Source organism: Nematolebias whitei, chromosome 19, assembly GCF_014905685.2.
Source record: "Nematolebias whitei isolate Nwh7 chromosome 19, NemWhi1, whole genome shotgun sequence".
Classification (NCBI taxonomy): Eukaryota; Metazoa; Chordata; class Actinopteri; order Cyprinodontiformes; family Rivulidae; genus Nematolebias; species Nematolebias whitei.
Genome location: NC_056516.1, coordinates 2022697 through 2050273, shown reverse-complemented (window position 1 = coordinate 2050273; position 27577 = coordinate 2022697). Strand labels below are relative to the sequence as shown.

Sequence of the window (27577 nt, the reverse complement as noted above, 5' to 3'; positions counted from 1 at the left end):
TTATAAGACTGAGCTGAATACAGCACCTCAGACTGAGGAAGTCTTCGGATGAAAGACGAAACGTTTCTACAATTTTTTTTGTTTTGTTTTGTTTTGTTTTTAATGTCCAGAGGACCAGATTTAACTTTTTTTTACATGTAATATGTATTATTAAAGCAGATGTAAAGTTATTTTCCATAATATGTATTTTCTAATCTCAAAGATATTTGCATGAAGATTCATTTTAAGAAGAATTTGTCCTAACTAAAGACCTAGTAAACCATGAAGGAATGCATATTACCTACTGTCTTTCATGACAAAAAAATATTCTATGTTGAGAAGAGCCAGAGTCATTTTGGTCAAACCTTGTAAATTACATTATGAACAATCTTATATTATGTTACTGTTACTATCACACTAACATTAGCCAAGGCCCTGTTGCTTTGGCACTGCCTATAGGAAAAACTGGTGTAACAGACCATCGTATACCCCCAGTCTGGACTATACCTGTATTTAAAAGTGTCTTGTTATACCCCGGCCCATAATCCAATTTGTATTCTGTGGTATAAATTGGTCTAAGCTTATTCATACCCCTTGAGACAAAATATACCCCCATGATATAAATAGTGTTGAGTCATATGTACAAGAATTACTTATTTTTTAAAACATTTTTTGGGGGGTTCAGCTTTGTCAGATAAATTGAGAAAGCTAACTGACTGAAATCTGAAAACTCAGGAAATTTGGTATGAGGGCCAGATCAATCAACCTTTATTTATACAGGTAAATCCCATTGAGCCTCGAGGACTCATTTACAAGAGAGACCTGATTTCAACAAAGAAAGATGACAACAATGGACAACAGCAACAACAATAAGCAGTTATAAAAACTCATACTACAGTTTTTTTTTTTTTTTTTTTTTGTTTTTTTAACAAATAGGATGGCTAAAAGGAAAAAGGTAACAAAACCAAAAAAACTACTAGATTCCGAGACAAATGTATAAAACTAAAAACAGGAACATGTCTGCATTGGTCCCTGCCAGGAGTCCAACAGATTCTTAAAGACACTTAGAGAGGTCAAGGTCGAGAGCTTCAAATCTTTTTGTAAGATATTCCAGGAAACAGGAGCGGAATAGGAGAAGGCCCTTTTGCCTAGTTCAGTCCTCACTGAGGGAACACTGCAGGTAATAATGTCCTGAGAGCGCACTCCGTAGCTGCACTCACGCAGAGACATGTAGGAGGAGATGTATGAAGGCAGCAGACCAAGAAGTGATTTAAAGATGAAAATGTACCAGTGAGAGAGTCTGTGTGAAGTTAATGATGTCCAGTTAACCAGTGAATACAGGGTGCAGTGGTGGGTACGATAATCACAGCCAGTTATGAATCTTAGTGCACCATGATAGACAGCATCCAACATCTGCAGGGTTCTTGTAGGAGCGTTCATGTAAATAATATCACCAAAATCAATTGAGGGAAGGAAAGTCACAGATACAAGGCGTTTTCTAGCATTCAGGGTTAGACAGGATCTGTTTCTGAAAAAGAAACCCAGTTTAATTTTCAGTTTCTTTACCAAGTTTTCCACATGGAGCTTAAAAGAAAGATGTGAGTCGACCAAGATACCCAAATATTTATAGGAATCAACAAACTCAATCGGGACACCATTTGAGGATAAAATCGGAGGAAGAACTGCTGGGACCAACTTCCTATTTGAAAAAAGCATCCCTTTGGTTTTTTCGGCATTTAGGACAAGTTTGAGGTGAAACAAATCAGTCTGGATGTAGTTAAATGCAGATTTCAGAAGCTGGAAAGCCTTAGCAACTGTTTTAGCTCGACAATAAACAACTGTGTCATCAGCATAGAAATGTATGGATGCATTAGGGATGTTTTTACCTACATTATGTATGTAGATTGTAAAGAGGGTGGGTCCTAAGACTGAGCCTTGTGGTACACCATTGTTGACTGTTAAATAACTGGAGGAAGTACCATTATGTTGAACACATTGCCTCCGGTCTGAAAGATAGTTAGAGAACCAACCAATGGTGTGATCTGAGAAACCGATTTCTGAGAGTTTATGACACAAGATGTTCTGATCCACAGTGTCAAAAGCTTTAGACAGGTCTAAGAAAAGTGCAGCACAATAATCCTTAGCATCCAGTGCTTCAACAACGTCATTAAGAACCTTCAGTGAAGCAGTGGTTGTGCTGTGTTGTTTCCTGAAACCAGATTGATGTGGAGGTAAGATGTTAAATGAGTCCAGGTAATTTTTGATTTGAGAGTTTATCAGTTTTTCTAGAACCTTGGCTAAAATGCAGAGTTTAGAGATTGGTCCATAGTTGTTCAGTGAGGTGGGGTCACCTCCCTTCAGCAAAGGAAGAACAAAGGCTGTTTTCCAAGCGTCTGGATGGAGTTTTGTTTTATGGAGAGATTGAAGATGTGGGTCACAGGGACTGTGATGATATGAGCAGCCAGCCTTAAGAAATAAGGTGGAAGTTCATCTGGACCTGCAGATTTTTTAGGATCAAGATCTTTTAACAGTTTATTGACCTCACTGACTGAGAACGGAGAAAAAGAGAAGGTGTGATTAACTGAGGATTGACTTGTAGGAGGGATTTGATTTGTAGAAGTTTGGTTATTAAGTGAAGTGGCTGATCTTCCATTAGTTACTGTGTCAAATAAAGAACCAGAAGCAACAAAATGTTTGTTGAGACAGTTCAGGATCTCGTGCTTATTTGACACAGGAGCAGAGTTAACGAGAAGTTGTGATGGGAGGTCAGATGATTGGGGGCTGCCTGAGAGAGATTTAATTGTTTTCCAGAATCTGTTAGGGTCATTTAGATTTTTGGAGGTCTGAGATAAGAAATAGTTTCGTTTTGCTGCTTTGACAGCAGTTGTACATTTATTCCTCATCTGTCGAAAACTCAACCAATCAGTGTCTGAGTCAGATTTTCTCGCTGTGGCCCAAAGATGATCTCTCCTGTGCAGGAGGTCAGCTAGCTCTGGAGTAAACCAGGGGCTGTCTCGTCCCTTTATTCTGAACTGACGAAAAGGAGCATGTATGTTCAGGAAATAAATGAAATTATTATGGAAATAGTTCCAAGCAGATCCTGGATATGTATGTATTTATTCATTTCATTTCATCCAAACAACAAATATAATACAATTTAAATAAAAGAAAAAAGATATACAATCACAGAAATAAAATGAAAGGCAGCAGAAGAAGAATGAATTCTTATAATATCTGCCCCTTGTCCCCAAAATATATTCCAAACAAAATTACTATACAAAAGCAAGATGAATTAATAAAAAAATAAAAAATAATAAAATAAAAACTTAGCTAAAATATAAGATCAACTGTAAACAATTTTTATGAACTCACATTATACTTAATATTTTTTAAAAAACACATTTTTATCATCTTCTTGAATATGTACAGTTTTGGCATTTTTAATATCAACCTCCAGATCATTCCACAATCTAATACCCTGAGATCTAGTGGATCACATCTTCAGACTGGTGCGACACCACGGCTTCACAAACATCTCCGTCCCCTTAAGATAATAATTACTTTCTCTTTTAACAAATGTCCCTTGAATGTTAGTAGGTAGTATGTTTTTGTTGGCCACATACATAAACAGTAAGATATTGTAATCAACCAAGTCATAAAATTTTAATATCTTTAGCTGATGAAACAATATATTTGACGGATGGTTATAATCTTTTCTGGTAATAATTCTTATGGCTCTTTTCTGTAAAATAAAAATTGGATTTGTAATTGTTTTACATGCTTTACCCCAGACTTCAATACAGTAAATTAAATGTGGAACAATAATGGCATTATACAATAGAAACATTGCTTTATCATTGAATAACTCTCTAACTTTGTACATTACTGCAATCGATTTAGCTATTTTAGTTCTTAAGTTTTTTACATGAGATCTCCATGTTAGTTTTTTATCAATGATGACACCCAGAAATTTCACCTCATTGACTCTATTAATTTCAATTCCATCGACTCTAAATGGAGTATCAAGCACTTTCTTGTTATTACTAAAAATCATATAATTTGTTTTATCAACATTTAAAGATAATTTGTTTAGTTGAAACCAATTTTGTATTTTCACAAATTCTGTTTGTGCCATCTTCAACATTTGCACAACATTTTCACCCACACAAAGAAAAGTAGTATCATCTGCAAACAAAATACATTAAAAAAAATCCAGACACATTTACCAGGTCATTCACATATAAAATAAATAGCTTAGGTCCAAGTATAGAGCCTTGAGGCACTCCACATGTAATATTACAGAATTCAGATTTTACATACTGTATATATACTGTATATACTGATATACTGTATATGCGTATATAGATGCATATATTCTGGCCTAGGCTATTTCACACACCCCAGGTACAGTTTGGCCCAGGTCACTATACTCTGGCCTGGGCCTAACTATATCCGGGTTTAATCCGGATACAGATTAATTTGGCCTGTAACACCAGAACATGTTTTTTGTGTGTTTTAGCAGTTTGTGTACACAAAAAAAACCCAATCATATTAGTTGACAATGAAAGTTTTTGTATCCTGGTCTCAGAGGCAAAGTTTTTGAAAACACTCAGCATTGCTGTGAAATCAATGCAGTCAATAGTTTATCTGTGCATGCACAAGAAGATGAGCAACAGTAACAATGTTTGTGCTGCTCACTCTTCAGTTTAGCATAGCTTCAAACTTGGAGCATACATGTGCTACACTATCTCTTGGGATCTCTTTTTACTCATTCCACAAATACTAAACATAAACTGTTTTTGAGTGTCTTAATGCATGTGCATGTCAATAAATTACCAAAAATAAATTAAAAATACAGTGCCAGCTAATAACCTGGCATGGAAACTGCAGTAGATTAACAATTTTTGCAGTCTTGTCTAAACAATTGCAATAAAAACATTACTGTGTGAACATGTACTGTTTTCTTTTTTTAATTTCTTTTTTCAGTTGCTCCCTTTCTTAGGGGTCTCCACAATGGACTAACTCACACAAAAACTTGGCAATTGTTTCTACACTGGATGCCCTTCCTGATGCTCAATCTCAAAGCAGTATGTTGGCTCCTTAGATACATAACGTTATTAACTGAGTTTTTATGTTCAGTGCCCTGAGACGACTTCTGTTGTGAAATGGCAGCTATATAAATAAACTGAATTGAAATGATGCAACCACATTGTTTCAGTATGTCATTCACATGTAAACAGGTAAGTCTTTAAAAATTTAACTGAATCGTAGACTTTTTTCTGTTTGCTAAAGTGAATCTGCTTGGGTAGCCATATTTGTTGACTCAAAAAGTCGATTAATTGTAAATATAAATCCATTGAATAATTTCTAAAAGTTTCAATAAATGTTCAGCTCTTATAGATACAAGAGAATATGTCTTTCATCCTATTCCACAAACTGGAATATTATCCCACATTTTAAATATTTTTCAAAAGTCAATGCTACTCGAAAGAGGCGTGGCTTATACAGTATCTCGTGAATGTGAAGAAAGCAGTGAAGATTGTCATCAAAAAAGCTCTGATTGATGTCAGTCAAACTGAGTGCATGTGGGATGAAGAATACTGTAGATCAGCGTTCCATCATTTTGCTACCTTCATCTTTGTCCACTGGAAGCTGTGGGTGCACCAGGCAATACCCCACATTATGCCACACTCTTTGTCTTACTTTTTGCAGGTATGGACCTGGTCAACCTATTATATCACGTACACATGTCTGAAAAGACAGCTGAAACGTTGGTAGGTTTAAACAATTCTTTTGACCTCTGAGTGCTTTTAGGCTCTAAAGGCCTAATTACACTTGAACATGATGTAGAACGCCGGACCCTGCTGATGTGACCATAGATGGTCGTTTTCTCCCAGACATTTCATACTCAAAAGAGAAGCACTGGGGAGAAATCCTGATGTGACAATCAGCCAGAATTAACACAGGCCGCACACGTTCAGGGTGAATGCTTATTTTCAGTTTATGATAGAGGAGTTGGAGGAAGAGCTGGTATTTCTGTTGTGAATTGGGGACAAGTGATATTTTGTACATTTGTCACAAAGACCACTATTGTTTCCAACAGGTGTTGCAGGAACGTACTCCTATGCTACGTGGCTGGGGAGCACACTCCTTCCCAGTCATATCACCACCATGGCTGCCTGGAGGTGACTCTCTCTCTCTCTCTGTCAGCACAATCGCAGAGAGCTGCCGGTTCTCTGTGTTGTCTCCTGCGTGCACCAAATTGTCCCATCTCCTTCCACAAGTTCTTTTACTATTACCTTTATTTATGTTTTATTGAATCTTTTTTATTATTATTATTATTTCTACTGAAACAGTTGTAATGTTGTCTGTATTTTCTAACAGCCTTGGACAGCAGCTCCTCAGTAAATGCTACTCTGAGATTCACTTACAGCAACCACTTTACATAAACACGCCCACGACTCTAACCAGTCACACAACGCTTGACCCATATCCTGGAAGAGACTAGTTCTGACTACAGGCAATGCACCAGACGGGTGACAGTGGGTGGTAAGAGTACTGGTAAGTAACATAGTTACCACTGGTAAGTAACATAGTTACCAGTGGTGATAACTATGCCATTTTTGTCTTGCACCCACATCAGTAAGACACAAGACCTGGACCTTCTCATTGATTATAAAAAGCCTTTACTGTCAAAACACACTCCATTTACCTGGTATACCAGGTGCACCGGGACTTCCTTTGATTCCCACACCATCCTCTCCCTTGTCTCCTTTGGCTCCCTTTCCCCCGGCTTCTCCTTCAGTCAGCAGAAAACATGGATATTAACATGAGGAAAATATGAAAACATAAACCATTTTAACAACTATAAGATTATAATCAGCTGACAATGGCTCCACTCAGCCTTGTTAAGTGAATTATTGATTAAATAATGTATGCAAGAGTAAACTCCTTCAATTCGCAGAATGCTTTGCTTAACATGTTTCATTCACTGATGGCTCTAAAAACCAACTCACAGTGGACAGACTTTATTTCTCTAATAGTTTCATTAATTATTTTCTTACTATCACTGGTCCGATGCAGAATTTTATCATGTAAAATATGTAGGAACAAAAATCTCCCACACTGACACACTGACACACACAAACACACACAGGTTTGTTTTGCTATCTTTATGGGGCCTTTGCATTGACTTCCATTCATTTTTCGTTCATTTCTATAGCCTAACCATGACCTTTATCCATAACCTAACCATTACCAGTACATACCTAACCCTAAACCTAACACATCCTCAATTCACACCTTAGTCCTAAACCTAGCCCCTAACCCACCAACGGGACTTCTTCTTATGGGGCCCGGGCTTTGGGCCCCATAAGGAGCAGTTGGTCCTCACAATGCAGAATAAGTTGGAAAAATGGGCCTCACAAAGTAGCATAAACAAGGACACACACACACACACACACTTGCACACAGTGTAGGGGTACCACTGCAGATAGTTTTAAAGGTTACAGGAACCAACCTTTCTCGCCTGGTGCACCTGGAAGTCCATAGAATCCTGGATGGCCTTTGGGGCCCATTGGCCCTGGAGTACCTGTTGGTCCTGCCACTCCAGCTGGCCCAGGTAGTCCAGGTGGTCCTGCTGGTCCAGGGGTACCTGGAGCACTAATGGCTGCTGGCCTCTTCAACATCTCTTTCATAAACTCTTGTAATTGCTCTACAGGTACAACAAATAAATAATCATAGATAATCATTTTATCCAACAAATGCTTCTTAAAATATTGTTTGATGACATTTTACACTTTACACATGCACTGACATTATTAAAACGGAGTACAAGTACTTACATTTGAGTATTAGCCTATATTAAGTACTATTTTTTGTTCATTTCATTTTACTAATAGATGTCATTATGCTCCTTATTTTGAACCTTTAATATTTTGAAAATCAAAGAAGTCTACTTTTTCTGATAACTCCTCAAACTCCAAGACAGTAGATTTTTCCAGCAGTGCCCTTTGGTGAGTGGTGAGATCATTGGGAAGCCCGTGCTTCGATCTGTATATTTCTGCTCACTGACAGACTGAAGCTGTTCTCTTTGCTGTTAGCAAACAATCTGAAGTCAACGTTATGTGTCTTTCATGTTTTATCAAACCATTTGTGTTGAAAGTGCTAGTTCTTATCCCTCCTCTTGACACCTTTGCAGAGTAGAATTTGCAGTCCGTTTTACTTTTGTCATCACAATCAATTTGAAACATCTCCACACGGCTGACATTGTTCTACCACTGAGACTGAACGTCACACCTTCATAAAGAGGCAGATACTGTGGTATTGGAACACTTTTATGAGTATTAGTACATACATGAGGCATTGAACAAATACCCAGTACTGCTGCTTGTATCTGTGCATCCCTACGTATGACAAATAAATCAACTGTAAGGACATCAAGGTCAGAAAGTGCACCTTCAACAACTGCTGAGCACATCTCCCGAAGCTTTTCATCACTCACTTTTGGGCCCTGCAAAATGAAGATCAAATCAAATTGTTTACATAACACATTTATGGATTTTAAACAACTGATATTCACCAAATTGCTGTACATAAAAACTATCATGTTACAACAGTTTAATAATGCAAACTAATAAAAAACATTACAAGATGCAAAAAATATTAAAAATTTAACAACAACAAAAAAAAAAAACTGTATTAAAAGCCAGTAAGTATAGATGTGTTTCAGGAAGACACTTGAAATCACAGAGCGTTCTAGCCTGTATAATATGAATGGGGAGCTGGTTCCACAATTTAAGGAGCGGCTGTGGCCGAGTGGTTAGAGCAGTCGTCCTCCAATGCAAGAGTTGAGGGTTCTAATCCACCAGCCATCACATGCCGAAGTGTCCCTGAGCAAGACACTGAACCCCTCATAGCCTCCGATGTGTGTCCCATCAGTGTATGAATGTGATCTAAAGCTCTGATTAGTCTCATTAGAATGATTTGTTCAATTATCTTTGTAGAGATTGTTGGATTTGATATCTTTTATATCTTTTTATATCTTTTGACAAGCCTTGACATTTCTCTGATGATGTGAAATGATGCATTTTCTACAAGGTGTGTGCGTGTCTGAATTCAAGGGTTTGAACTATATTTACAGGCCTGCATTAATTCTAAAGTGTTTACTATGTTTTATATATAATCTCATAAGTGCTAAGGATAATCATACAAGTTCACATTTGATATAATTCTGAGGGAAACAGAGACAGGTAAGACACTTGTTTGTGCAGCAGGAAACGATCCTTCTTTGTTCTCTGAGTAGAGCAGCTGAGAGTGAGGGCCCAGCAATGTGACACACTGCTCACACATTGATTAACATAAATAACGCTAAATCACAACATTCATATACTTTATACTTAACACAAGTTGAGTATTTATGCTCTCACATTAATAATAGTTCAGACACACAGGAATCGTATTTTAAAGCTTTATACAGACGAGAGCCAAATTACAAGCTAGAGAGTAAGTGCTCCTGCGTTCCAAAACAAAGCTCGTAAATTAACCCTTATCAGTAGAAGAATGAGCAAGGCTGTCTGCGGCCTTCGGAGTAACCATGGAGATAAGATCTGCTCCTGAGTGGCTGAACATGGTGTCACTCGGACCATCAAGAGGTTTTGACACCCAATCACAAGTCTGTCCGAACCCGAAAGGGCGGGACATGAGAAACCTATAAATCTCGCTCATACACAGAGTTTGGTGGAACAAACACGAGGCTGATTGACCAGGCAAGGTTCACTCTGATTTTGTTCCTCAGACTGCATTCTGATTACATGTAATATCTGCATACTTTAACTTTGTCTCAATTAAATCTTTAATACTAAGGTGAAATGATCCTGAAATTCTGTGCTCGTGTAGTGAACTTGACCTGATGTCAAATCAATGACCTTAGGATCATATGGTCAGAAACTGTCATTTCATTGATCTGCATCCAGAAATACAGTTTGACCCATCCTGAGACTTTCTTTCTTGAATTAATCAAGTGGAAAAGACAATTCTCTATGATCATTACTATTTTACAAATGTTTGATAATCAAATTGTGTTAGTTCAAACAATGTTTACATGTTGAAGTGAACTACTCATTTTTATTTACTTAAACAGTAGTAATGATTTTTATTCCTCATTCAAAGAAGAAATCAGGGTAATATGCATTTCTTGATTTTTCTGTCTTCAATGAGCAAATTTGTAAGTGTGTTAAAGTTCGAGCTTCGGTCAACTAAAAAGTTTACTGAAAAGAAATGTCATGTTTAACTTTCACAGCAGATACTAGGAGTAGAGACGCCACTAAGACTGGTTTTCTCCAACAATCTTTCTGTCTGTTCTTAAACAATCCTTGACTTTCCATAACACCTTACATCACAAACCACACCTCTGTTCTGGTCCATCCACGAATCAGAAAGCTCTCAAATGAACCGGAAGTATACCCCGTTTAAATGTGGCAACTTCCCAGTTCAACAGTAGAGTTGAAGATGAGAGAGTTTTGAGAGTTTTGAGAGTTTTGAAGAGTTCCGGAGTTCAGAGTTCTTGGAATCCAGAATGCAGAGCGTTTGGGACAACCTGGATGCAAAACGCAGGCATTCATGGTTGCAGCTGGGCCAGAGACGATTTTGGGAATTATAACTTCTGTTTGGATAACCTCGCACGACTCTCGAGGTATTTTAGCTGTTCTCAACGGAGACGCTGAAAGTGGCTGGAAGTAGGACTTCACGCCGACCTGATCTATCTTCAGAAAGGTAAAGTCGACCTTCACCCAAAAGTGTATCGTTTGGGACAAGCTGATTTCCAAAGAGCGTGCTGTTCTGGTTAAAACAGATAAATTCCCTCACACATCTCTCTGTAAGATAAATCTCAATTTTCCATCTTCAAACTCTCCTTTCTGCTAGAAATTAATCCAGATGTTTTCATTAATGTCTGTGGTGAAGCAACGGAAAACCATGGCCGTATGGTTTTCCTGATTGATTAATTATGCTGTTGTTATTTTCATATTTTGCCAAATTAATGTAAATGTTTGATGTTAAACTTTGATTCTGTAAATAAATGACCGCATTCATTTTGATGGGTCAAAGATAAATAACGTCTCTCGTTACATTTCTGTTAAATTCAATGCACGCATGTTACACAGTTCAGAAAAATGAAGAACCCGTTTAATGTATGAATATATCTCAGCATCTGTTCATACTACATCTGGTGGCCCGTAACGTGCTCATAAATGACTGTGTATTCATGTAAAGATTGATTTTACGTGTTGGCATGAAGAAAAATAACAGTTTGTCAGCTGTGCTGGAACGCAGCTGAAGCTGCGCCGCTTGGAGCTTGGCTCTGCATGTTTCCGCTGTGTTGAGCTAGTGATGTTATGGAGCTGAAATTGTGAGTCATATGTCTTTTAAAGCTGAAATTGTACGCCTGTTATGTGTAACTAAAGCTGGCTTTGAGCTGTGGAAACGCTGTATTCTGTTTAAACTGGTCCAAACGGACAGAGGTTCGGTTCTGGTACCGGCTCGGTTCTGAAAAAGTTCGAACGAGTTGTTTAAATAGCTAGAAAGACGTTTTTGAGACCGGAGCGCCGACTCCGTGCAGCTGGGAGCTTATCGTTACGTCTTTTAACAGAAAAAAGTGCATTTTGACAGGTTAAAAGACAAAAAGTTGACAGACTTGTTCAGATAAATCTAACATGCTAGCTGGGGAAAACGCTGCGTGATTGGTTGGATTCAGTTGAATTAGCTGCCGTGGAATGCTCTCATTGGATGAGGGACGTGTCAGTCAGTGACCCGGAAATGAAAACTCGTTTTCATAGGGAATAAAATCTGCTTTTTAAAGTTCAAAAACACTTTAAAAGCTGTATTCTGATCAGCTGCTAAGTTCTTCGAAGTCTAATTGTTGAAATTTCGCCGCGTTTGAGTTTAAAATCCGTCATTAAATGATGTTTTTGAACAACGCTAGCGATGCTAATTTTAAGCTAACAGCTAACGACCGGATGAGTGACGTGTCACGTCACTTCCTCCATGTCGGAAATGAGCTCGGTTGCAACCGGAGCCTTCACTGTGCTTAAAATCACTAAATAAAGCTGCCATATGTCCCAGAAAACTCATGTTTCATGCAAAGAAGTCGTGCTTGTTGAAAGAACGCCACTTTTACGCTTCAATACCGTTCAGAAATGTTGATTTTAACCGAGTTTAGCCGAAGCTAACTTTAAGCTAAGCGGCTAAAAACAGGATGTCAACCGAACGTCACAGGAAGTCGTCATAGACTCCTGCTGGTAGAAAGCTAAACACTGCCCCCTCCTGGGAAACTTGAGATCACAGTTTCACTTCAGTTTTAGGTATTTTAGTAAAATTAAACGTTTTTTTTTTTTTTTCTGTAAGGCATTTTTGAGCTAATAAACGTTCCTCGAGCTGATTTATACTGTTATGTTATCTTACCATTAAGTCAGTAAAGTATTTACGCCCAGAGAGGCGTTTACTAGGATATTTTTCATTCACTGATAAATCCTCAAGCAGGTGCAAAATGAAAAAATGAGAACTTTTGGTAGACACAGTAACAGATAATCACAGAGTTGATCAGTTACTCATTTGCTTGAAAGATAATACACGTTTAATTGCAAAATCACTAGATAAGAGTAAACTTATCAGGAAAAAGAAACTTTTCTGTTTAAGTTGCCACCTAAAAAATACATCTTCCTATTTAATTTTAAATAGAAGATTTGCAGGAGGACAGGAGTAATAACAGTTTTTCTGAAGAAAGACTGATTAATCCTGACACATCATCAACTTTTCTTTTTCTTTTCACCACTTGGTTCTATGAGTAACAGTTAAAATAGCAAATTTCTGGAACAGAACGGTTTAAAAAGTGTCTTTAAACTGATTTGCTGTGAGACTTTTTAGAAAATTGCAGGTTTATTAAAAATTCAGTGCTTTAGAGTAAAATACACTAAAAGAGCTTGGTAATCTAGTATCTGTTAAGAAATAAGCACATAAAAAGTAACACTGCCAGAGAGCATTTACTTAAATATTCATGAATTGGGGTAAAACCTACAGACAGGTACTCACATTTGAATACGTTGACTTATAACAGTACTTTTGTGTAAACCCAAAGCTAAAATAGTGTGAAAACTCAATGACAACTTGAATACAAATATTTACCTGTAAAATATCTGAAGCTTGCAACTGTTTTAAACAGATAAAGTGCTACACAGTGAATGAACATGACAGGTGTGTTAGAAAAAGACTTTGATCCTTATGGGATGAGGGACTGCTTGGAGAATGTGTTGAAGCTGCTGACAGAACCCTTACATCCATATAGACAAAAACAGGCAGACAGCATGAACCCAAAAGAGTTAGTGGACAATCTGAAGGAGGTTGCAGAGAGTGTGACCTCTACAAAAATTTCAATGTCAAACTATGAAAAGCTGGCTAAAATTGCAATTTTGCTGAAAGAATCATTCTATGCAGTTGTTGAGAAAGCTGATTACCTTGCAATAAGGTTAGACAGTGAAAAAGAGGTGGTTCAGAAAATTGAAGAACACTTCCTTCAATTTAAAAGTGAACACGAAGTCCTCACAAAAAAACATTCTGAACAGATGTTTCAATCACAGCAAAATGCAAATGCAGAAATTGATTCGCTGAATAGTAAAATAGATGTGCTTAACAAAGATCTGGAAGAACTCAGAATGGATAAACACACATTACTGGAGCTATGTATGCGTTTAAAAAGTGATTATCATACATCACAGGAACGCTTAAAAGCATGTGAGGAGAAGCTAAGAGCAGCAACAAATAAAAGTTCTGACGAGGGGCGAGGTGGTCTGGAATCCAAACCAGACCCTGAACAGCGTCGGGATAATATACCAGAACCTCAAAAAATCTTTTACAGACCTGGTGCTTTTAGACTCATCCATCCACCCTCACCTAAAGTGGTAGGAACAGACCTGAACAGGTCCCCTCCACAAAACATGCAACAGAGTGCATGGAAACTTCCTCTTTCAATGGATGTTCTGCTAAAACTCTCAAAATATGTACAACGCTTTGTACTTGGACCGATGGGTTCAACTGGAACAAAAGCGTACCTGAAAGATCTCGAATTCAGATTGAAGGATTATCCTAATGCTACGGTTGAGGATAAGATCAGTCTGATACGGCTCACTTCGGACAGAGAGGTATTCACCTTCATCGAGCGTCTACCTGATGCAACGAGAAAGGATTACAACCTTCTGTGTGAAGCTTTGATCAGAGAGTACGACCCCTGCACGGGACCTGCTGGTTTCCCAGCCGCTGACAAGGTCAAGCAGGGAAAGAATGAACATCCAAAGATTTATTACAAAAGAATCTTCCAAGCTTATTTTGGTTACAGAAATTAAACCGGAATGGAGGAAGAAGAAAATTTTAAATATGTTTTCAGCAAAAATCTCCACACTGACATACGCATGTCAGTACAAATTATGGCAAATTTCAGAGAAAAATCCATAAATGAGATTAAACAGTGTGCTGTGAATGTGTTCGAGGTACGTTCTCATGCTAAGACGCCCATAGAGGTGTTTCCTGGTATAAAGGTTAAACCCAACTCCCTAGAATTGGAAGGAAGGCGTTCGTCGCCACCTCCTCCTAAAACAGGCGAGAAAAGGCAGTATTTTCAAACTAAAAAACCACGTAATGAAGGTGCACGCTGGGACAAAAAGGCTCCTCTTTCAGAGGATGGACGTGATCATCGTAAATGGGACATGCGTAGGACGCAAAGATATGGTATCCAAGAGGACCCATATTATCAGGGGAAATCCGAAGAGGAACCCCCAAAAGACGTACCTAGCCGCCTCCCACCTCGGACGAAACATCCCGAGGCGAAAAAATCACAAAGGTTCCAGAAAAAAGGCCCTAAACCTCTGAGCTCGGAAGAGACAGAGGAAATACAAAGGTTTTTAGACACTTTGATACACGCTGAAATGGGAACCCGACCAGGAGCACTATGTAGTGATGCGATCGCTACTAACTCTGAAGGCGCGAATGACAACATTACAGATGTCGGTGAAACACACCAAGACATTGCTGTTATTGCCTCCAAGAACCCCTCGTCGGACGAAGGGGGGGTAAACTCACACACGAACGATGACGAGTCATCGCAAACTGAAAACTCAGAAACTGATTTTCATGATTTTGAACTAGGCATTCCAGTTCTGGGAGGACTCCCAGATAACCTGGTACCGAGTCAAGAAGCTGGGCCAGTATGTTTCACGAAACCATCACAGGCCATTGCTCTTTTCTCAACCAATGACGTCGACCAAGGACCACAAACCTATGGTGTCTTACCCATAGACAGGTCCGACGACTCAGAAAAAGATTCGTTGGAGCTCCGCAAGGAGCGAGAACCCTTAACAGTCTCATCACAGATTGAACAGGTGGTCGCCCAAGCCGACGCTCTGACATCTGATGAAGAAAGAGACAAACTTCGCCAAGTTCTTCTAAAATATGAAAAGTCATTTTCAACTGACCCAGAAATCACCCAACTTCAGAAGTTGGATGATCCTGCAATTAAATCGATGATACTGTATCTGACTGACCCAGACAAATACACCCCATCGAAAGGTAAACTGGATTCCAATCCAGACCTAAAAGTCCTCTTTCAGCTGCGCAAACAGTTAAAACTACTCAAAGACAACCTAACTTTAGCTCATGGAGCGACGTCCTCACCCGTGTTCGCGGTCTCCCATGACCGAAGGGGGGTGACGCCAGTTAGGATAATGCTACCAGACGCGATAACGTGAGCAAATCTGACATTCAGAGTGAGTGGCGCACCGAAACGTCGTTTCCTAGTTGCTTAATCACTGCTTTTGTCAATGTTGAAACGTTGTTAACTGGTTGCTTAGTCACTGTTTTTGTCGATGTTGAGACATCGTTTAATTGGTTTTTGGTATTGTTTTCGAACACCCCAGGCAAGAATGAATTTTGTTGTGTAGTTAAGTTAGAGACTAAGAGGCCTTTAACCATGCCAACATGCAGTTCATTCATTAAATTGCAATCTTTGCGGAGTCAATGTATATTATTGCTACCTTAAGTACCATAATCTACATTGATCTCACGACGCTTAAGCCGAACCTACTCGAACAATTCTATTCGGGGGGGATAGCTAATTCTTTTTGATAAGTCTCACCATAGACTTCCAAAACATTTATGGGAAACCAAACACCCAATCTCAAGTCGTTCGTCTAAAAGACAACAGACAATTGCACCAAACAATATTTTACCATGTAAAGCTAACTTAAACCAAGTTAGAAATGGAAGTTGTAAAAAAACAAGATCTTAATGAACTCATAAATCATGGGATGAGAAAAGAGGCTACTTCTGCCCTCTATTAAACCACTTAGTGTGTCCATTTACAGTGTAGCTCTAAAGGCTAGTAGTGACCTGCTTAAGTGGATGTAGTCATTAGTGACGGAAGTGTGACGGAGGTATGACTTACAGGTAACCCTCTGGGGCCTGGTGGTCCAGCAAGACCTGGTTCTCCTTCCAATCCACGAGCTCCCATGGGACCCGTTGCACCTTCATGTCCAGGTTGACCAGGTCTGCCATCAGCTCCTGTAGCTCCTCTGTTTCCCTTTTCTCCCCGCTGGCAGTGACAGTAAAAATCAGTAGTTGAGGCTTTACTAGTTGCTCCTTTCAACTGTCAGGACTTCTTGTCCTTGTGGTACTTTTTACTTCACAGTATGTGCCAACTTTGTGTTGGATGAGTTAATTTGGTAAAATGTTAAAGTATTTTACATTATTTTGTGTGGATACAAAACACAAAACAGAAATGTTTGAATACCTCTCCTTTGATTCCAGGCACTCCGGGAGGACCCTAAAACACACACAAACAGAAATGGTCTTTCACATCCACAGACAGTTGGTTATCCATACACATTTTTTACAGTGATGGGAGCAAAAAAAATAAAAATCTACCATCTTTCAAATCTAGGGTTGTAAGAATCAGGACAATAAAATATTGATGTTTTCAAATCTAACCTTTTATACCCTATGTGTAAGTATACAACAACATGCAGAGGATTTCCTGCATGTCACTATCATTGTCAGTTTGTTGCTCTGTAGAATTCAGGTGTGTGTTGACAATCGATGCCAAGAAGGAACGTCATCAGCAATGACCTTATAGATGCAACTTTTGCTGTTCGTGTCATGATCAGCAGCCCCCGCTGGCCCCCCATCTGCTCACTTCCCTGCCCCTTCATGACATGCCATGTTTTCTGCCCCTCTCCTTCATGTTTTGTTTATCCCTCAGCTCCTGTCAGTTAACAGTTCACCACACCCCCTCAGCCTATCACAGCAATCAGCTCTGATTCCACTCACCTGTTCAGCTCATCTTGTTCACCTGCTCTGCACCCTTTAGAAACTCCATTCTCCCTCTCCACTGGTGCTGAATTATTATACCTTCCATAGTCCCGGATTCTGAAGCCTTTAATCATAGTATCCTGTTTCATGCCTTGCATCCTTGCCTTGAGCCCTCGCCTGTTTTTGGACTCCTTGTCTTGCCTGTTCCTCTTGGATTTGTTTGCCTCTCTGGCCACGATAACGCACCCTGTTTCCTCTACTAGACCACGCTTCATGGATTACGTTTTTGGATTTTGTATCTGGACCTCTGCCTTCCTGTTCATGACCCCTGCTTTGACAACTGGACCCCGTTATTGGATTTGCCCCTCAAACCACGTTATTGCAGCTGCTCTGCACAGGACCAGTGACATCATCGCTGCAGTCTTGACAGGGGACTCTCACTCTCCATCTGCCTGTGAAGACCTGTTAACACTTCTGATCCTGACTCCAGCAACCAGCAGCAAAAATCAATAAAGCTGTTCATGTTTTTGTACTCCTGTGTCTGGCTTGTATATTAAGAATCCAAAAACTCTGGTTTGTGACAGCTCATCAATTTATAGAGTAAACGGTGGTTGTCTAAATTATTTTAAGCCCACCTTTCTACAGAGACAAAAGTCTTTCATACATGGAAAACATTTAGGACAGCCATCAATTTTCACAGGAGTGGACGTCCCAGTAAATTCACCCCAAGATCAGACTGTGCAATGCTCAGAGAAAGAACAAAAATACTTGAGAGCTGCTTTTCTGATTGTACAGGACTTTTTTTTAACAGGTTAAAGGCTACAACTAATGTCAGGACAATTAGAAAAACACTAAATGCGTGTGGTTTGTTTGAAATGGTTGTAGGAGAAAATCTCTTTTTAAACCAACATGGCAGAAGGACTTAGGTTTGTAAAGTGTCATCTGAATGAATCACAAGACTTTGGATGAAGGACCAAAGCAGAGATGTGTACCCATGCTGCACAGCAGCATGTCTGGCAAAAACCTAACGCAGAAAATCAGCCCAAACAATTCATACCAACTGCCAAGGACAGTGGTGGAGGGCTTGTGATATGGGTTTGTTTTGCAATAAGAGGGCCTAGACTTCTTTCAGTCATTGAGCGGACCATGAACTCCTATGTAAACCAAAGGCTACTAGAGACAAATATGAGGACATCTGTCCAACAGCCGAAGCTTGGACCAAACTGGGTCTAATGATCCCAAACACAGCAGCTAATCTACAACAAAACAGCACAATTAGTTTTACACACAACTTTTCCATTTTGTTTGCTGTGTGGATTTTTTTACACTTTAGGTTAGATTTGAAAGCTCTTAGAGCATAGCAAACACAACATCATTTTATTATGTCTCGAAACATAGAAAGAAAAAGTGCTCCTTTTTATTTCCATGACTCTTATCTTTATATTTGCGAGTCAGTACATGTTGTTGAATACCTGATCTCCTTTGACTCCAGAGTCTCCTGCCAGACCTGGGTCCCCCTGTATAAGAACAGGGACATGGTGAGTGCGTGACTAAACTAAAGGTGTGAGGTCAGTCATATGGAGTCTTACCTGACTGCCTTTAGGTCCTGCTGGTCCAATGTGTCCCTAAATGTCATGTGGAAATGATTGTTCATTTGCTGATGTTTTTCTTTTTTTATTTTGAAAATTATTTCAGTTTAATGTCAGAAATGTTGCTTTAGTCTCACCTGATCACCTTTCTGCCCAGTATGGCCCTTCATTCCTTTGGCTCCAGTGCTACCTTTATCACCTTTGACACCCTTTAAACACAAGTATCATGAAAACATTACTGGATAACTATTTCACATGAAATTACTCTGATGTTACAGGTCTCTCTTGTAAATGAGTGTTTGTGGCTCAATGAGACTAACCTGCATAAATAATTGTTGAATGAATGAATTCAAATTGTGCAAAGAGGTAGCTGAAATAATTGTGCTAGATTTTTTTCAACACTTATAACTAATGTGAGCATTGTAACACAGAATCACTTTCCTATTTAGGTGCTATGTTTTGTGCCATGTTAATTGATTACAAATTAAACTAAAAGTATTTCCTGATCAGCAGTAGCCTCTTCTACATCTCACAGACATAAATGGTAAATGTACTGTACTTACAGTATATAGTCCCTTTCTATCTTATCAAGATATTCAAAACTCTTTACAACACAATCTGTGCCTCATTCATCCATTCATACAGCTCTCTACTAGATCTGTACAAAGACTAATTAGAGCTTTATCACATTCATACACCGATGGGACACACATCACACAAGGTTCAGTGTCTTGCCCAGGGACACTTAGGCATGTGACTGCTGGGGGAATCAAACCCCAAATTCTTGCATTGGAGGACAACTGCTCTAACCACTCAGCCACAGCTGCACCACAAGAGATGAAGTTAATAAAAGAATAGTCTTGTATTTTTTTAAATAATAGTTATTTTCAGCCATGACATCAGTCAGAGAGCAAGAAGGAAGAAAAATTGGGCAAATCTTTATCCATACTAGACTAATAGCTAGCAAAATAAATATAAAATAAAATATAGCAACATTTTTCTTTCATTTATTCTTTTCAATTTTTATGCTTTCTTTTACAGTTGTCTACTGTTGTCATCTGTGTTCTTTATTTAAAACAGGTCTCTCTTGTAAATGAGTCCCTGAGGCTCAGTGAGACTAACCTGTAGAAATAAAGGTTGAATGAAGGAAAAAAAACAAGAGACTGTTCTACTGGTAGTTCTGGTTCGGCTGAGAAGACTGCAGCAAACCAAACAAATTATGTCATGCATTGGTGTAAAGATTTAGTATTGGTCCATTTATGATTTCACACTATAAAGTTTTTTGAAAACACATTTTAAAACATTAACAAAGATAACATAAAACTGGGCCTGTATTTAGCTAGCCATTAGCCTAGCCAAAACTTGTGTCTTTTCTCCATACTTCATTCTCTGTGACTACTGTCATTACTAAAAATGTTCTATCTATCCATTTATTATCTTTACCCGCTTCTTCCTTTTCAAGTTGCTGGGGGACATGTCCAGCAGTGAATGTGTGAGAGGTGGGGCACACAGGGACACACAAGACAAACAACTATTCACACCTAGGAACAATTTAGAGTTACCAATTAGCCTAACATTTAACATTTTTTGGTATGAGGGAGAAAACCAGAATACCTGGAGAAAACCCACACATACTTGGAGAAAACATGCAAATTCGACCTAGAAATGTCCCAGCCAGGATTCAATCCAGCAATCTTCTTGCTGAGAGGTGAGGGCTCTACCAACTGTGCCACTGTGCTGCCCTTTATTCATAGAGCATCATTTCAACATTGACAGCCAAGGTCAGTTTTAATATCCTTTTAAACTTGGTAATAAAAATCTATTCTACGTTGAACTTTAGCCACATCACTTGTGTCCTACAATGATGACTCAGCACAGACACTTTTGATCACTTGTTTGGGTTTATTCATCGTGACATTGAGAGAACTGTTCCACGAAGGGTCCAAAGAGGAAACTTCATTCTTACCTGCAGACCTGGTGGACCTGTTGGCCCCGCTGGCCCTTGTTTTCCTGTATCACCCTGCATTTTGAAATTAGCATGTTACTCACAGTTTTAAAATCCATTAAACAATATCTGTTAACTTAAAATGTGTATAAAACTGCATAGGCATGACTTATTGAAACCAACAGAAAAACAGGATATTACAGGTGACAAGTGAAAGGCAAACCCACAGTGGCCCCTTGTTCTCCAGGTTTTCCATCAACTCCATCTTTTCCAGGCTCCCCCTTTATGAATAGAAAAGAGTAGATGGGCTTGTTTAAAATAACAGTTAATGAGGCTAACGTTATGATTGTGTGAGGAAAGGTGTCTCACAGTTTTCCCAGGAAGTCCAACTGGCCCAGTGGGTCCCTCAGTGCCAGTCTCACCCTAAATACACAACATAAACTGTATTATATTTACAATTGTTTCTATCTTTATAAACTCAAACTTCAAAGCTGGACACTGGAAAAAGCTGTAGGGTTAACATTTATGACAAAAGGACATGCTTTATTACATGGGAGAGCAATTCAATTACCTTTTCTCCAGGGGGTCCCACTACTCCCTGCTTTCCTGGAAGTCCCTAGGAACAACATGTCAAATTTAAAAACAAATTAAACATTACCTTTTTTTATTTTATTTATTTATTATCAAAAATGAGAACCGACACATGGAAAACAGTAATGGAGTTGAGTCACAACATTTTGTTCAAAACTTGAAAGTGAAAGAAATTCAGGAATTTCAGCCTGAAAAAGTTATGGTTTGGTTGGGCAACTGCTAACTTGGACTTAGGATATTGTTGAGTAATGGAAGACATACTTTGAGGACCTCTTCACCCCATCCACTATGTCCATCATTTAGGAAGCAGAGTGAAAATTGAGGGAAAGCAAGTCCATTACCTTGGCAAGGGTTACTATAGTAGTCAAAAAGATGTTTAACAATATGGCACCAGGAGGGAACGAGATCCACCCAGAGACACTAAAGACTTTGGGCACTGTGGTGTTTTTGTGGTTAATAAGTGAAGAACCAGGACAATGCCTGTGGAGTCACAGACCAGGTTGGTTTCCACAACTGTTTTATAAGGGGAGCAGGAGAAGAGGTTCCAATTATCAAATGATCACACAGGTCAGCTTCCTGGGGAAAATTGATTCCAGGGTGTGAAAGGAAGTGTTACGTTTGTGAGCTGGGAGATCAAAACCATAGGTCCAGTCCAAAAATATCGTAACAGAAGGTTCCACTTAATTGTTGGAATCAGGAGGATGAGTGAGGCTTTCATCCAGGTTAGGAAAAATGGAGTATATTTTTATCCTTGCAGAGCTCCTAAAAGGATCATGTGAGTTTGATTGTTCAATCCAGATTTTTGGGGTGTAGTCATGGATTATGATGTGCCTGAGTCACCTTTAAGGGCTATCTGGTACTTGCTTAATCAAAGCAAGAGTTATATCTGTATTCTTATTACAAATTCAAATCTGTTTTTAAGGCAGTACTTTGCCAGGGATGACCTTTGTATTTGACCATGTTCATGACCAGAATCTCAAGGCTTAGCTGTTTGCTTTGTGGATGATGCTATTCTGTTAGATGTTGGTCTTCAAGCCATGAGCTTTGCTGGGGTGGTTAACCTGTTATAGAGACCAGTGTACTAAGAGCTTTTCTCTTTCAGTGAAGCTCTCAGCATGCTGGTCTACATATGTTTCAGCTCTTATCAAAGTTCATGAGGTTAGATCACAACAGAAAGAAAGAGATCCTGGGTACAAGCAACTGAAATGTGCTTTTTCCATGCGGTGGCCAAGGATAGTGTGAGTAGCTTTGTCCTTCAGGAAAGCTTGGGGTAGACGCTGCTCTACAAAAAATAGTCAGCTTTGGCCTATAGGTGGTTGGAGCCTCAACAATGCTGAAAAAAGGCAACATTTCAATTGCAATCTCATACAAATTTCAAGTGTTTGTGATCAAAATTGAAACATGTTTAAAGGAGCAGGTTTTGAATAGCCAGATGACCCTGTGAATATTTTGAAAGGTGGCTGTTTGGTTGGTTGTTTGGGAGGTTGTTTGGTGATTGAAAGGGTGGATGGACAGATGGATGGACGGATGGACGGATGAATGGATGGATGGATGGATGGATGAATGGATGGATGGACGGATGGACGGATGGACGGACGGACAGATGGACGGATGGCTGGATGGATGGATGGATGGATGGACGGATGGACAGATGGACGGATGGATGGATGAATTGATGGATGGATGGATGAATGGATGGATGGATGATGGATCATGGATGGATGAATGGATGTGTAGTGGACTAGGCCTACGTCGGAACTAAGTCTAAGGTCAAAACTCTTGACCTTTAGAACCTTGTGGGACAGGAACTGTCATTTCATGTATTTGAATACATAGATACAGGTTCACCCATCCTGAGACTTTCTTTCTTGAAGATTCAAGTGAAAAGAACACTCTCTTTTTATTATCATTACTATCTTACAAATGTTGATAATCAAAGTGTCTTAGTTCAAACCATTTTAGATGTTGCAGTGAACTAATCAATTTTATTAACTGAGTAATGATTTTTATTCTCATGTTAAAAGCTGTTGCAGAGTAATTATGCATTTTTCTGATTTCTGCTTTTGAATGAGCAAGTGTGTGCGTTTACAAGGTTACAGTCAAACGAAAAACAAGTTGTTATGTTAAAACTGTCATGTTTTAGAATCCTCTCAGACGTAAATAGAGATGTTTTGCACCTGTTTCTTAGACACGCCTAAACAGAACCCTCTCGGTCTGTGAGAACATTTCTGTGCTGTCTCATAACAATTCTCGCTGTCTCTAACCTCTTACGTCACAAAAACACACCCCTTCTGGTCGTTTCTGACCAATGAAAAATCCCAAAAAGTGAACCGGGAAAGAGTCTTTAAAATGTCAGTACTTCCTGGTCTACACAGACTCTCAGGTACACAGAGTGACTTACGACTCACGGAGTTACAGAGTTCACGGAGTTGGAGAGTTGTCGGAGTTCTAAGAGTTCTGATGGAGTGCTGTTGGAGTTCCTGACATGACAACAAAGCTCTTCCGAGTTCCATGGGATTATAACATTTTCCACTGAGGTGAATGTGTGTCGAACAGAGCCTCGCCACTACTTCTGACGGGCTACAGCCATTCGAAGGAGACGCTGGACCGGTAGCGTTAACGGAACACCATATCTGCTGATTATCATCAGAAAGGTAATGGGTCAAGTTTCCTACCAAGCGTACCGAGGCGAGCTGGGCTTCTGATGGAGAGTGTCGGTTCTGGCGAACATTCCTCCCCTCCCATTCAATCTTAACTCCCTCTAAACTTCTTCCCATCTTTAAACTTTTCTATCAAGTAGAAATTCTTCCAGATATTTAGAAATGTCTGTGTAAAGTGCTTATTCACATCCGTGTGGGTAAAAGATCATAGTTGTACAGTTTTATAAATGTCTGTGGTGCAGCAACGGAAAAATCATGGCCGTATGATTTTTCCTGATTGATTGCTTTGTTGTTATTTTCATAATTTGCCAAATTAATGTACATGTTTGATGTTAAATTTGATTCTGTAAATAAATGACCGCATTCATTTTGATGGGTCAAATTTAAATGACGTCTCACGTTTGCATTTCCTTAAATTCAATGCACGTTTTATTCAGTCCAGAAAAATGAGGAATCCGCGTTAAATGATGAATATACAACAGCATCTGTTCATCTACAGATGGATGGATGAATGGATGAATGGATGAATGGATGGATGGATGGATGGACGGATGGACAGATGGACGGATGGATGGATGAATTGATGGATGGATGGATGGATGGATGGATGAATGGATGAATGGATGGATGGATGGATGGATGGACGGATGGACAGATGGACGGATGGATGGATGAATTGATGGATGGATGGATGGATGGATGGATGAATGATGGATGATGGATGATGGATGATGGATGGATGAATGGATGGATGAATGGATGAATGGATGAATGGATGGATGGATGGATGGATGGATGGAGTTTATCTCCTTTTCACTTGTTTTGCATGAAAGATTAACTGATGAAAGTCATTATTAGAACATGATACAACTGAGATGAAGATTGTAATGGTGAAAGAAAATTAAGTTGGACTTACTGGAATCCCAACCATCCCTCTGATACCAACACCTCCTGGTGCACCTGGTTCTCCCTGTGGAGGAAATTCATATTGTCTGCAAGTATTTTATTGACGTTTAGACAGACACATTATGAGCATCATATCAACGTATTTATTCTATCAATTATGAACAATAAGATCAACCTTGTTATCACACCTTTACATTTGTACTGATCACAGCATGCATTTGGAGCGCTCACTGGCCTGCTAACACGATGTGGAACGAAGGTAGCAAGGCAGACTAAGTACATGTGTATGATGGGGGGCGGGCAGGTGGAACAGTGAGTCTACAACGAGCAGAGGTCACAAATGTGCATGACTTTCTGTATTTAGGATCAACAGGCAGAAATAAAGATGTTGAGGTTGTTTTTAGGAGTGATAAGGATGGATAAGATTAGGAATGAGATCATCAGAGGTACAGCACATGTTGAACAACTGGGAGATAAAGTTAGAGAGGACACACTGAGATGGTAGTTGAGTTCTGTCTAATATTGTCATTAGTGACAGCTAATTGTTAGTTAAAGCTCCTATTACCATAATGTATGCCTTTTTCTATCATTCATCAAATTTTGGCGTACTGAAGGTGACATTACTCAAAAAAAGAGTTTAAAATAGTCTGTTTGTATTTGAATGATTACCTTTTCACCATCAGCTCCAGGAAGTCCATCTGCGCCGTCTTTGCCAGGTTCTCCCTGTGAAGCCATATCACACAATTAGAAAAGCACATGCTGAGAACAAAAGAGTTCTAAAAAATAATGACTGTGCTCTAATACTTACAGAATCACCTTTCTCACCAGGAACACCTTGCAATCCTTGAGGTCCCACAGCTCCCTAATTAACATAAAGCAAATATGTAAATGTAAATAGTTTAGCTACATAATGAAGACTAATCAAACGTTTAGGACTTACATCGTCCCCCTTAGACCCTGGCAAACCCAGGCGACCACGAATTCCCTCCACACCCTGAGACAGAGAAATCTATCAGTTCCTGATCATTTTTGTGGAGGAGTGAAAGCTACATGAGGTAGAAACCCAAAGAGATCTGACTGCTTACAGGAGCTCCAGGTGGGCCGGTGGGACCAGGAGCCCCATTGTAACCAGGTGGACCCTGCAAACATGGAGGGAGTCAGAATTTGCCTCCAAATCCAGTAAAAATCAATCAGTGGAAAACTTACTCGGTCTCCTTTCTCTCCAGGGGTTCCTGGAAATCCAATTGGACCTCTTTGTCCCTACAGTACAGATGTTTTGGTTGTATTTATATATATATATATATATATATATATATATATTTAGAATTTTAAGACAAAAATGTTTCAACATTTATATTGTGAGCAGTAGTTTCCTACATCATCACCGATGTGCCCCGGTGCTCCCTGAGAGCCTGGTTCTCCAGCGTCTCCCTGGTTAAAGCAAAATACATTTTAAAATGCTTTACTGAACTTAAAAACAGATTAATTTGATTTCAATTGCTCTTTAGACTTAATTAAAGACTAAACATTAAACATTTTTCGCAATAGTTTATTAGAAAAGATCATTGGAGCATGGTTCAAATGATACATACCTTGTCTCCAGGTTTTCCGTCTTTTCCGGGCTCACCTGGAACTCCCATATGACCCTGAAGGTTAATATGAGGAAAACATCTGTATTAATTGAATTTTTTTATTTTTTATTGTTAAGACAAAATCTTTTGGATCAGAATTCTCCCCAACATGAAATTTGGACTAAAATAAGTTATTATTAAAGCCTTAATTCATGAGCCTGTTTATGCTTGTCAAATAAACAATTAAAATTAATGAATTTTTCTTGTTGATATTACGAACAGTATAAAACAGAGTCCAACAACAAAAAAATATCTGCATTCACTAGTTCACATTCTAGAAGATGTCAATCCAAATGTTAAATGTATGCATTATGGTCACAACGATTTAATGTTTTTGACATAAAAAATACCTTTGTTGTTTTCACAAATTTTAGAAAGCTTATTTTATTTTATTTTTTACAGAGAAGTCACTTTAGTCTGGAAACACTAATGCTAACACTAACACATGTTTTTCACGTGTTAAAAGCATACTTTTGAGATTCCAACAGGAGGTTGTCTTGAAACACAGCAGTGAAGGCTACCTATGGGACAGATCTGGTTGGCAGGTTGCAGACTGAAGAAGTCCTCTGGATGAGGGGCAAAACATTTCTCACTTAAAGAAACTGGTCCAGATGACATGATTTAACCTTTTTGTTACTAATGCTTTTCCTTACACTGTTTTACCTAGTTTATATTTTACAGATCTGAAAAATATTAAAATCAAATTTCAAACTTTTCCACATTTATCAGCAAAGGACTCCTGAAAGTTTTTCACAACATAGTTTCCTCTGATTAATTTGGGTAGCTGAGTTAAATTTATATGTTGGTGGCCATCTTGGATTTCAGCAAGGTAAGTAAATGTTTGATAGTGACTTTTCATATGCTTAGATCCAGCCACACATCAAAATGGAAGTCAGCAAATTGCTTATTTTTCAAGTTATCCAGCTG

At 38.9% G+C, this 27577-nt stretch overlaps 1 protein-coding gene across 1 annotated transcript in view; it reads right to left on the bottom strand.

Moving 5' to 3' along the window:
• The window catches only part of LOC119425251 (collagen alpha-3(IX) chain), a 29239-nt gene that overhangs the window by 1298 nt on the left and 364 nt on the right, over positions 1 to 27577 (bottom strand). The window contains exons 2-21 of the mRNA XM_037692776.1: positions 26612 to 26665; positions 26397 to 26450; positions 26226 to 26279; positions 26105 to 26158; positions 25960 to 26013; positions 25828 to 25881; positions 25689 to 25742; positions 25030 to 25083; positions 21434 to 21478; positions 21232 to 21285; positions 21090 to 21143; positions 20884 to 20937; positions 19055 to 19126; positions 18918 to 18953; positions 18801 to 18845; positions 16811 to 16843; positions 16466 to 16612; positions 8437 to 8491; positions 7499 to 7693; positions 6692 to 6778 (exon numbers count right to left, since the gene is read on the bottom strand). Of these exons, the coding sequence (XP_037548704.1) occupies positions 6692 to 6778; positions 7499 to 7693; positions 8437 to 8491; positions 16466 to 16612; positions 16811 to 16843; positions 18801 to 18845; positions 18918 to 18953; positions 19055 to 19126; positions 20884 to 20937; positions 21090 to 21143; positions 21232 to 21285; positions 21434 to 21478; positions 25030 to 25083; positions 25689 to 25742; positions 25828 to 25881; positions 25960 to 26013; positions 26105 to 26158; positions 26226 to 26279; positions 26397 to 26450; positions 26612 to 26665 (1309 nt within the window). The remainder of the gene's footprint in view (positions 1 to 6691; positions 6779 to 7498; positions 7694 to 8436; positions 8492 to 16465; positions 16613 to 16810; positions 16844 to 18800; positions 18846 to 18917; positions 18954 to 19054; positions 19127 to 20883; positions 20938 to 21089; positions 21144 to 21231; positions 21286 to 21433; positions 21479 to 25029; positions 25084 to 25688; positions 25743 to 25827; positions 25882 to 25959; positions 26014 to 26104; positions 26159 to 26225; positions 26280 to 26396; positions 26451 to 26611; positions 26666 to 27577) is intronic.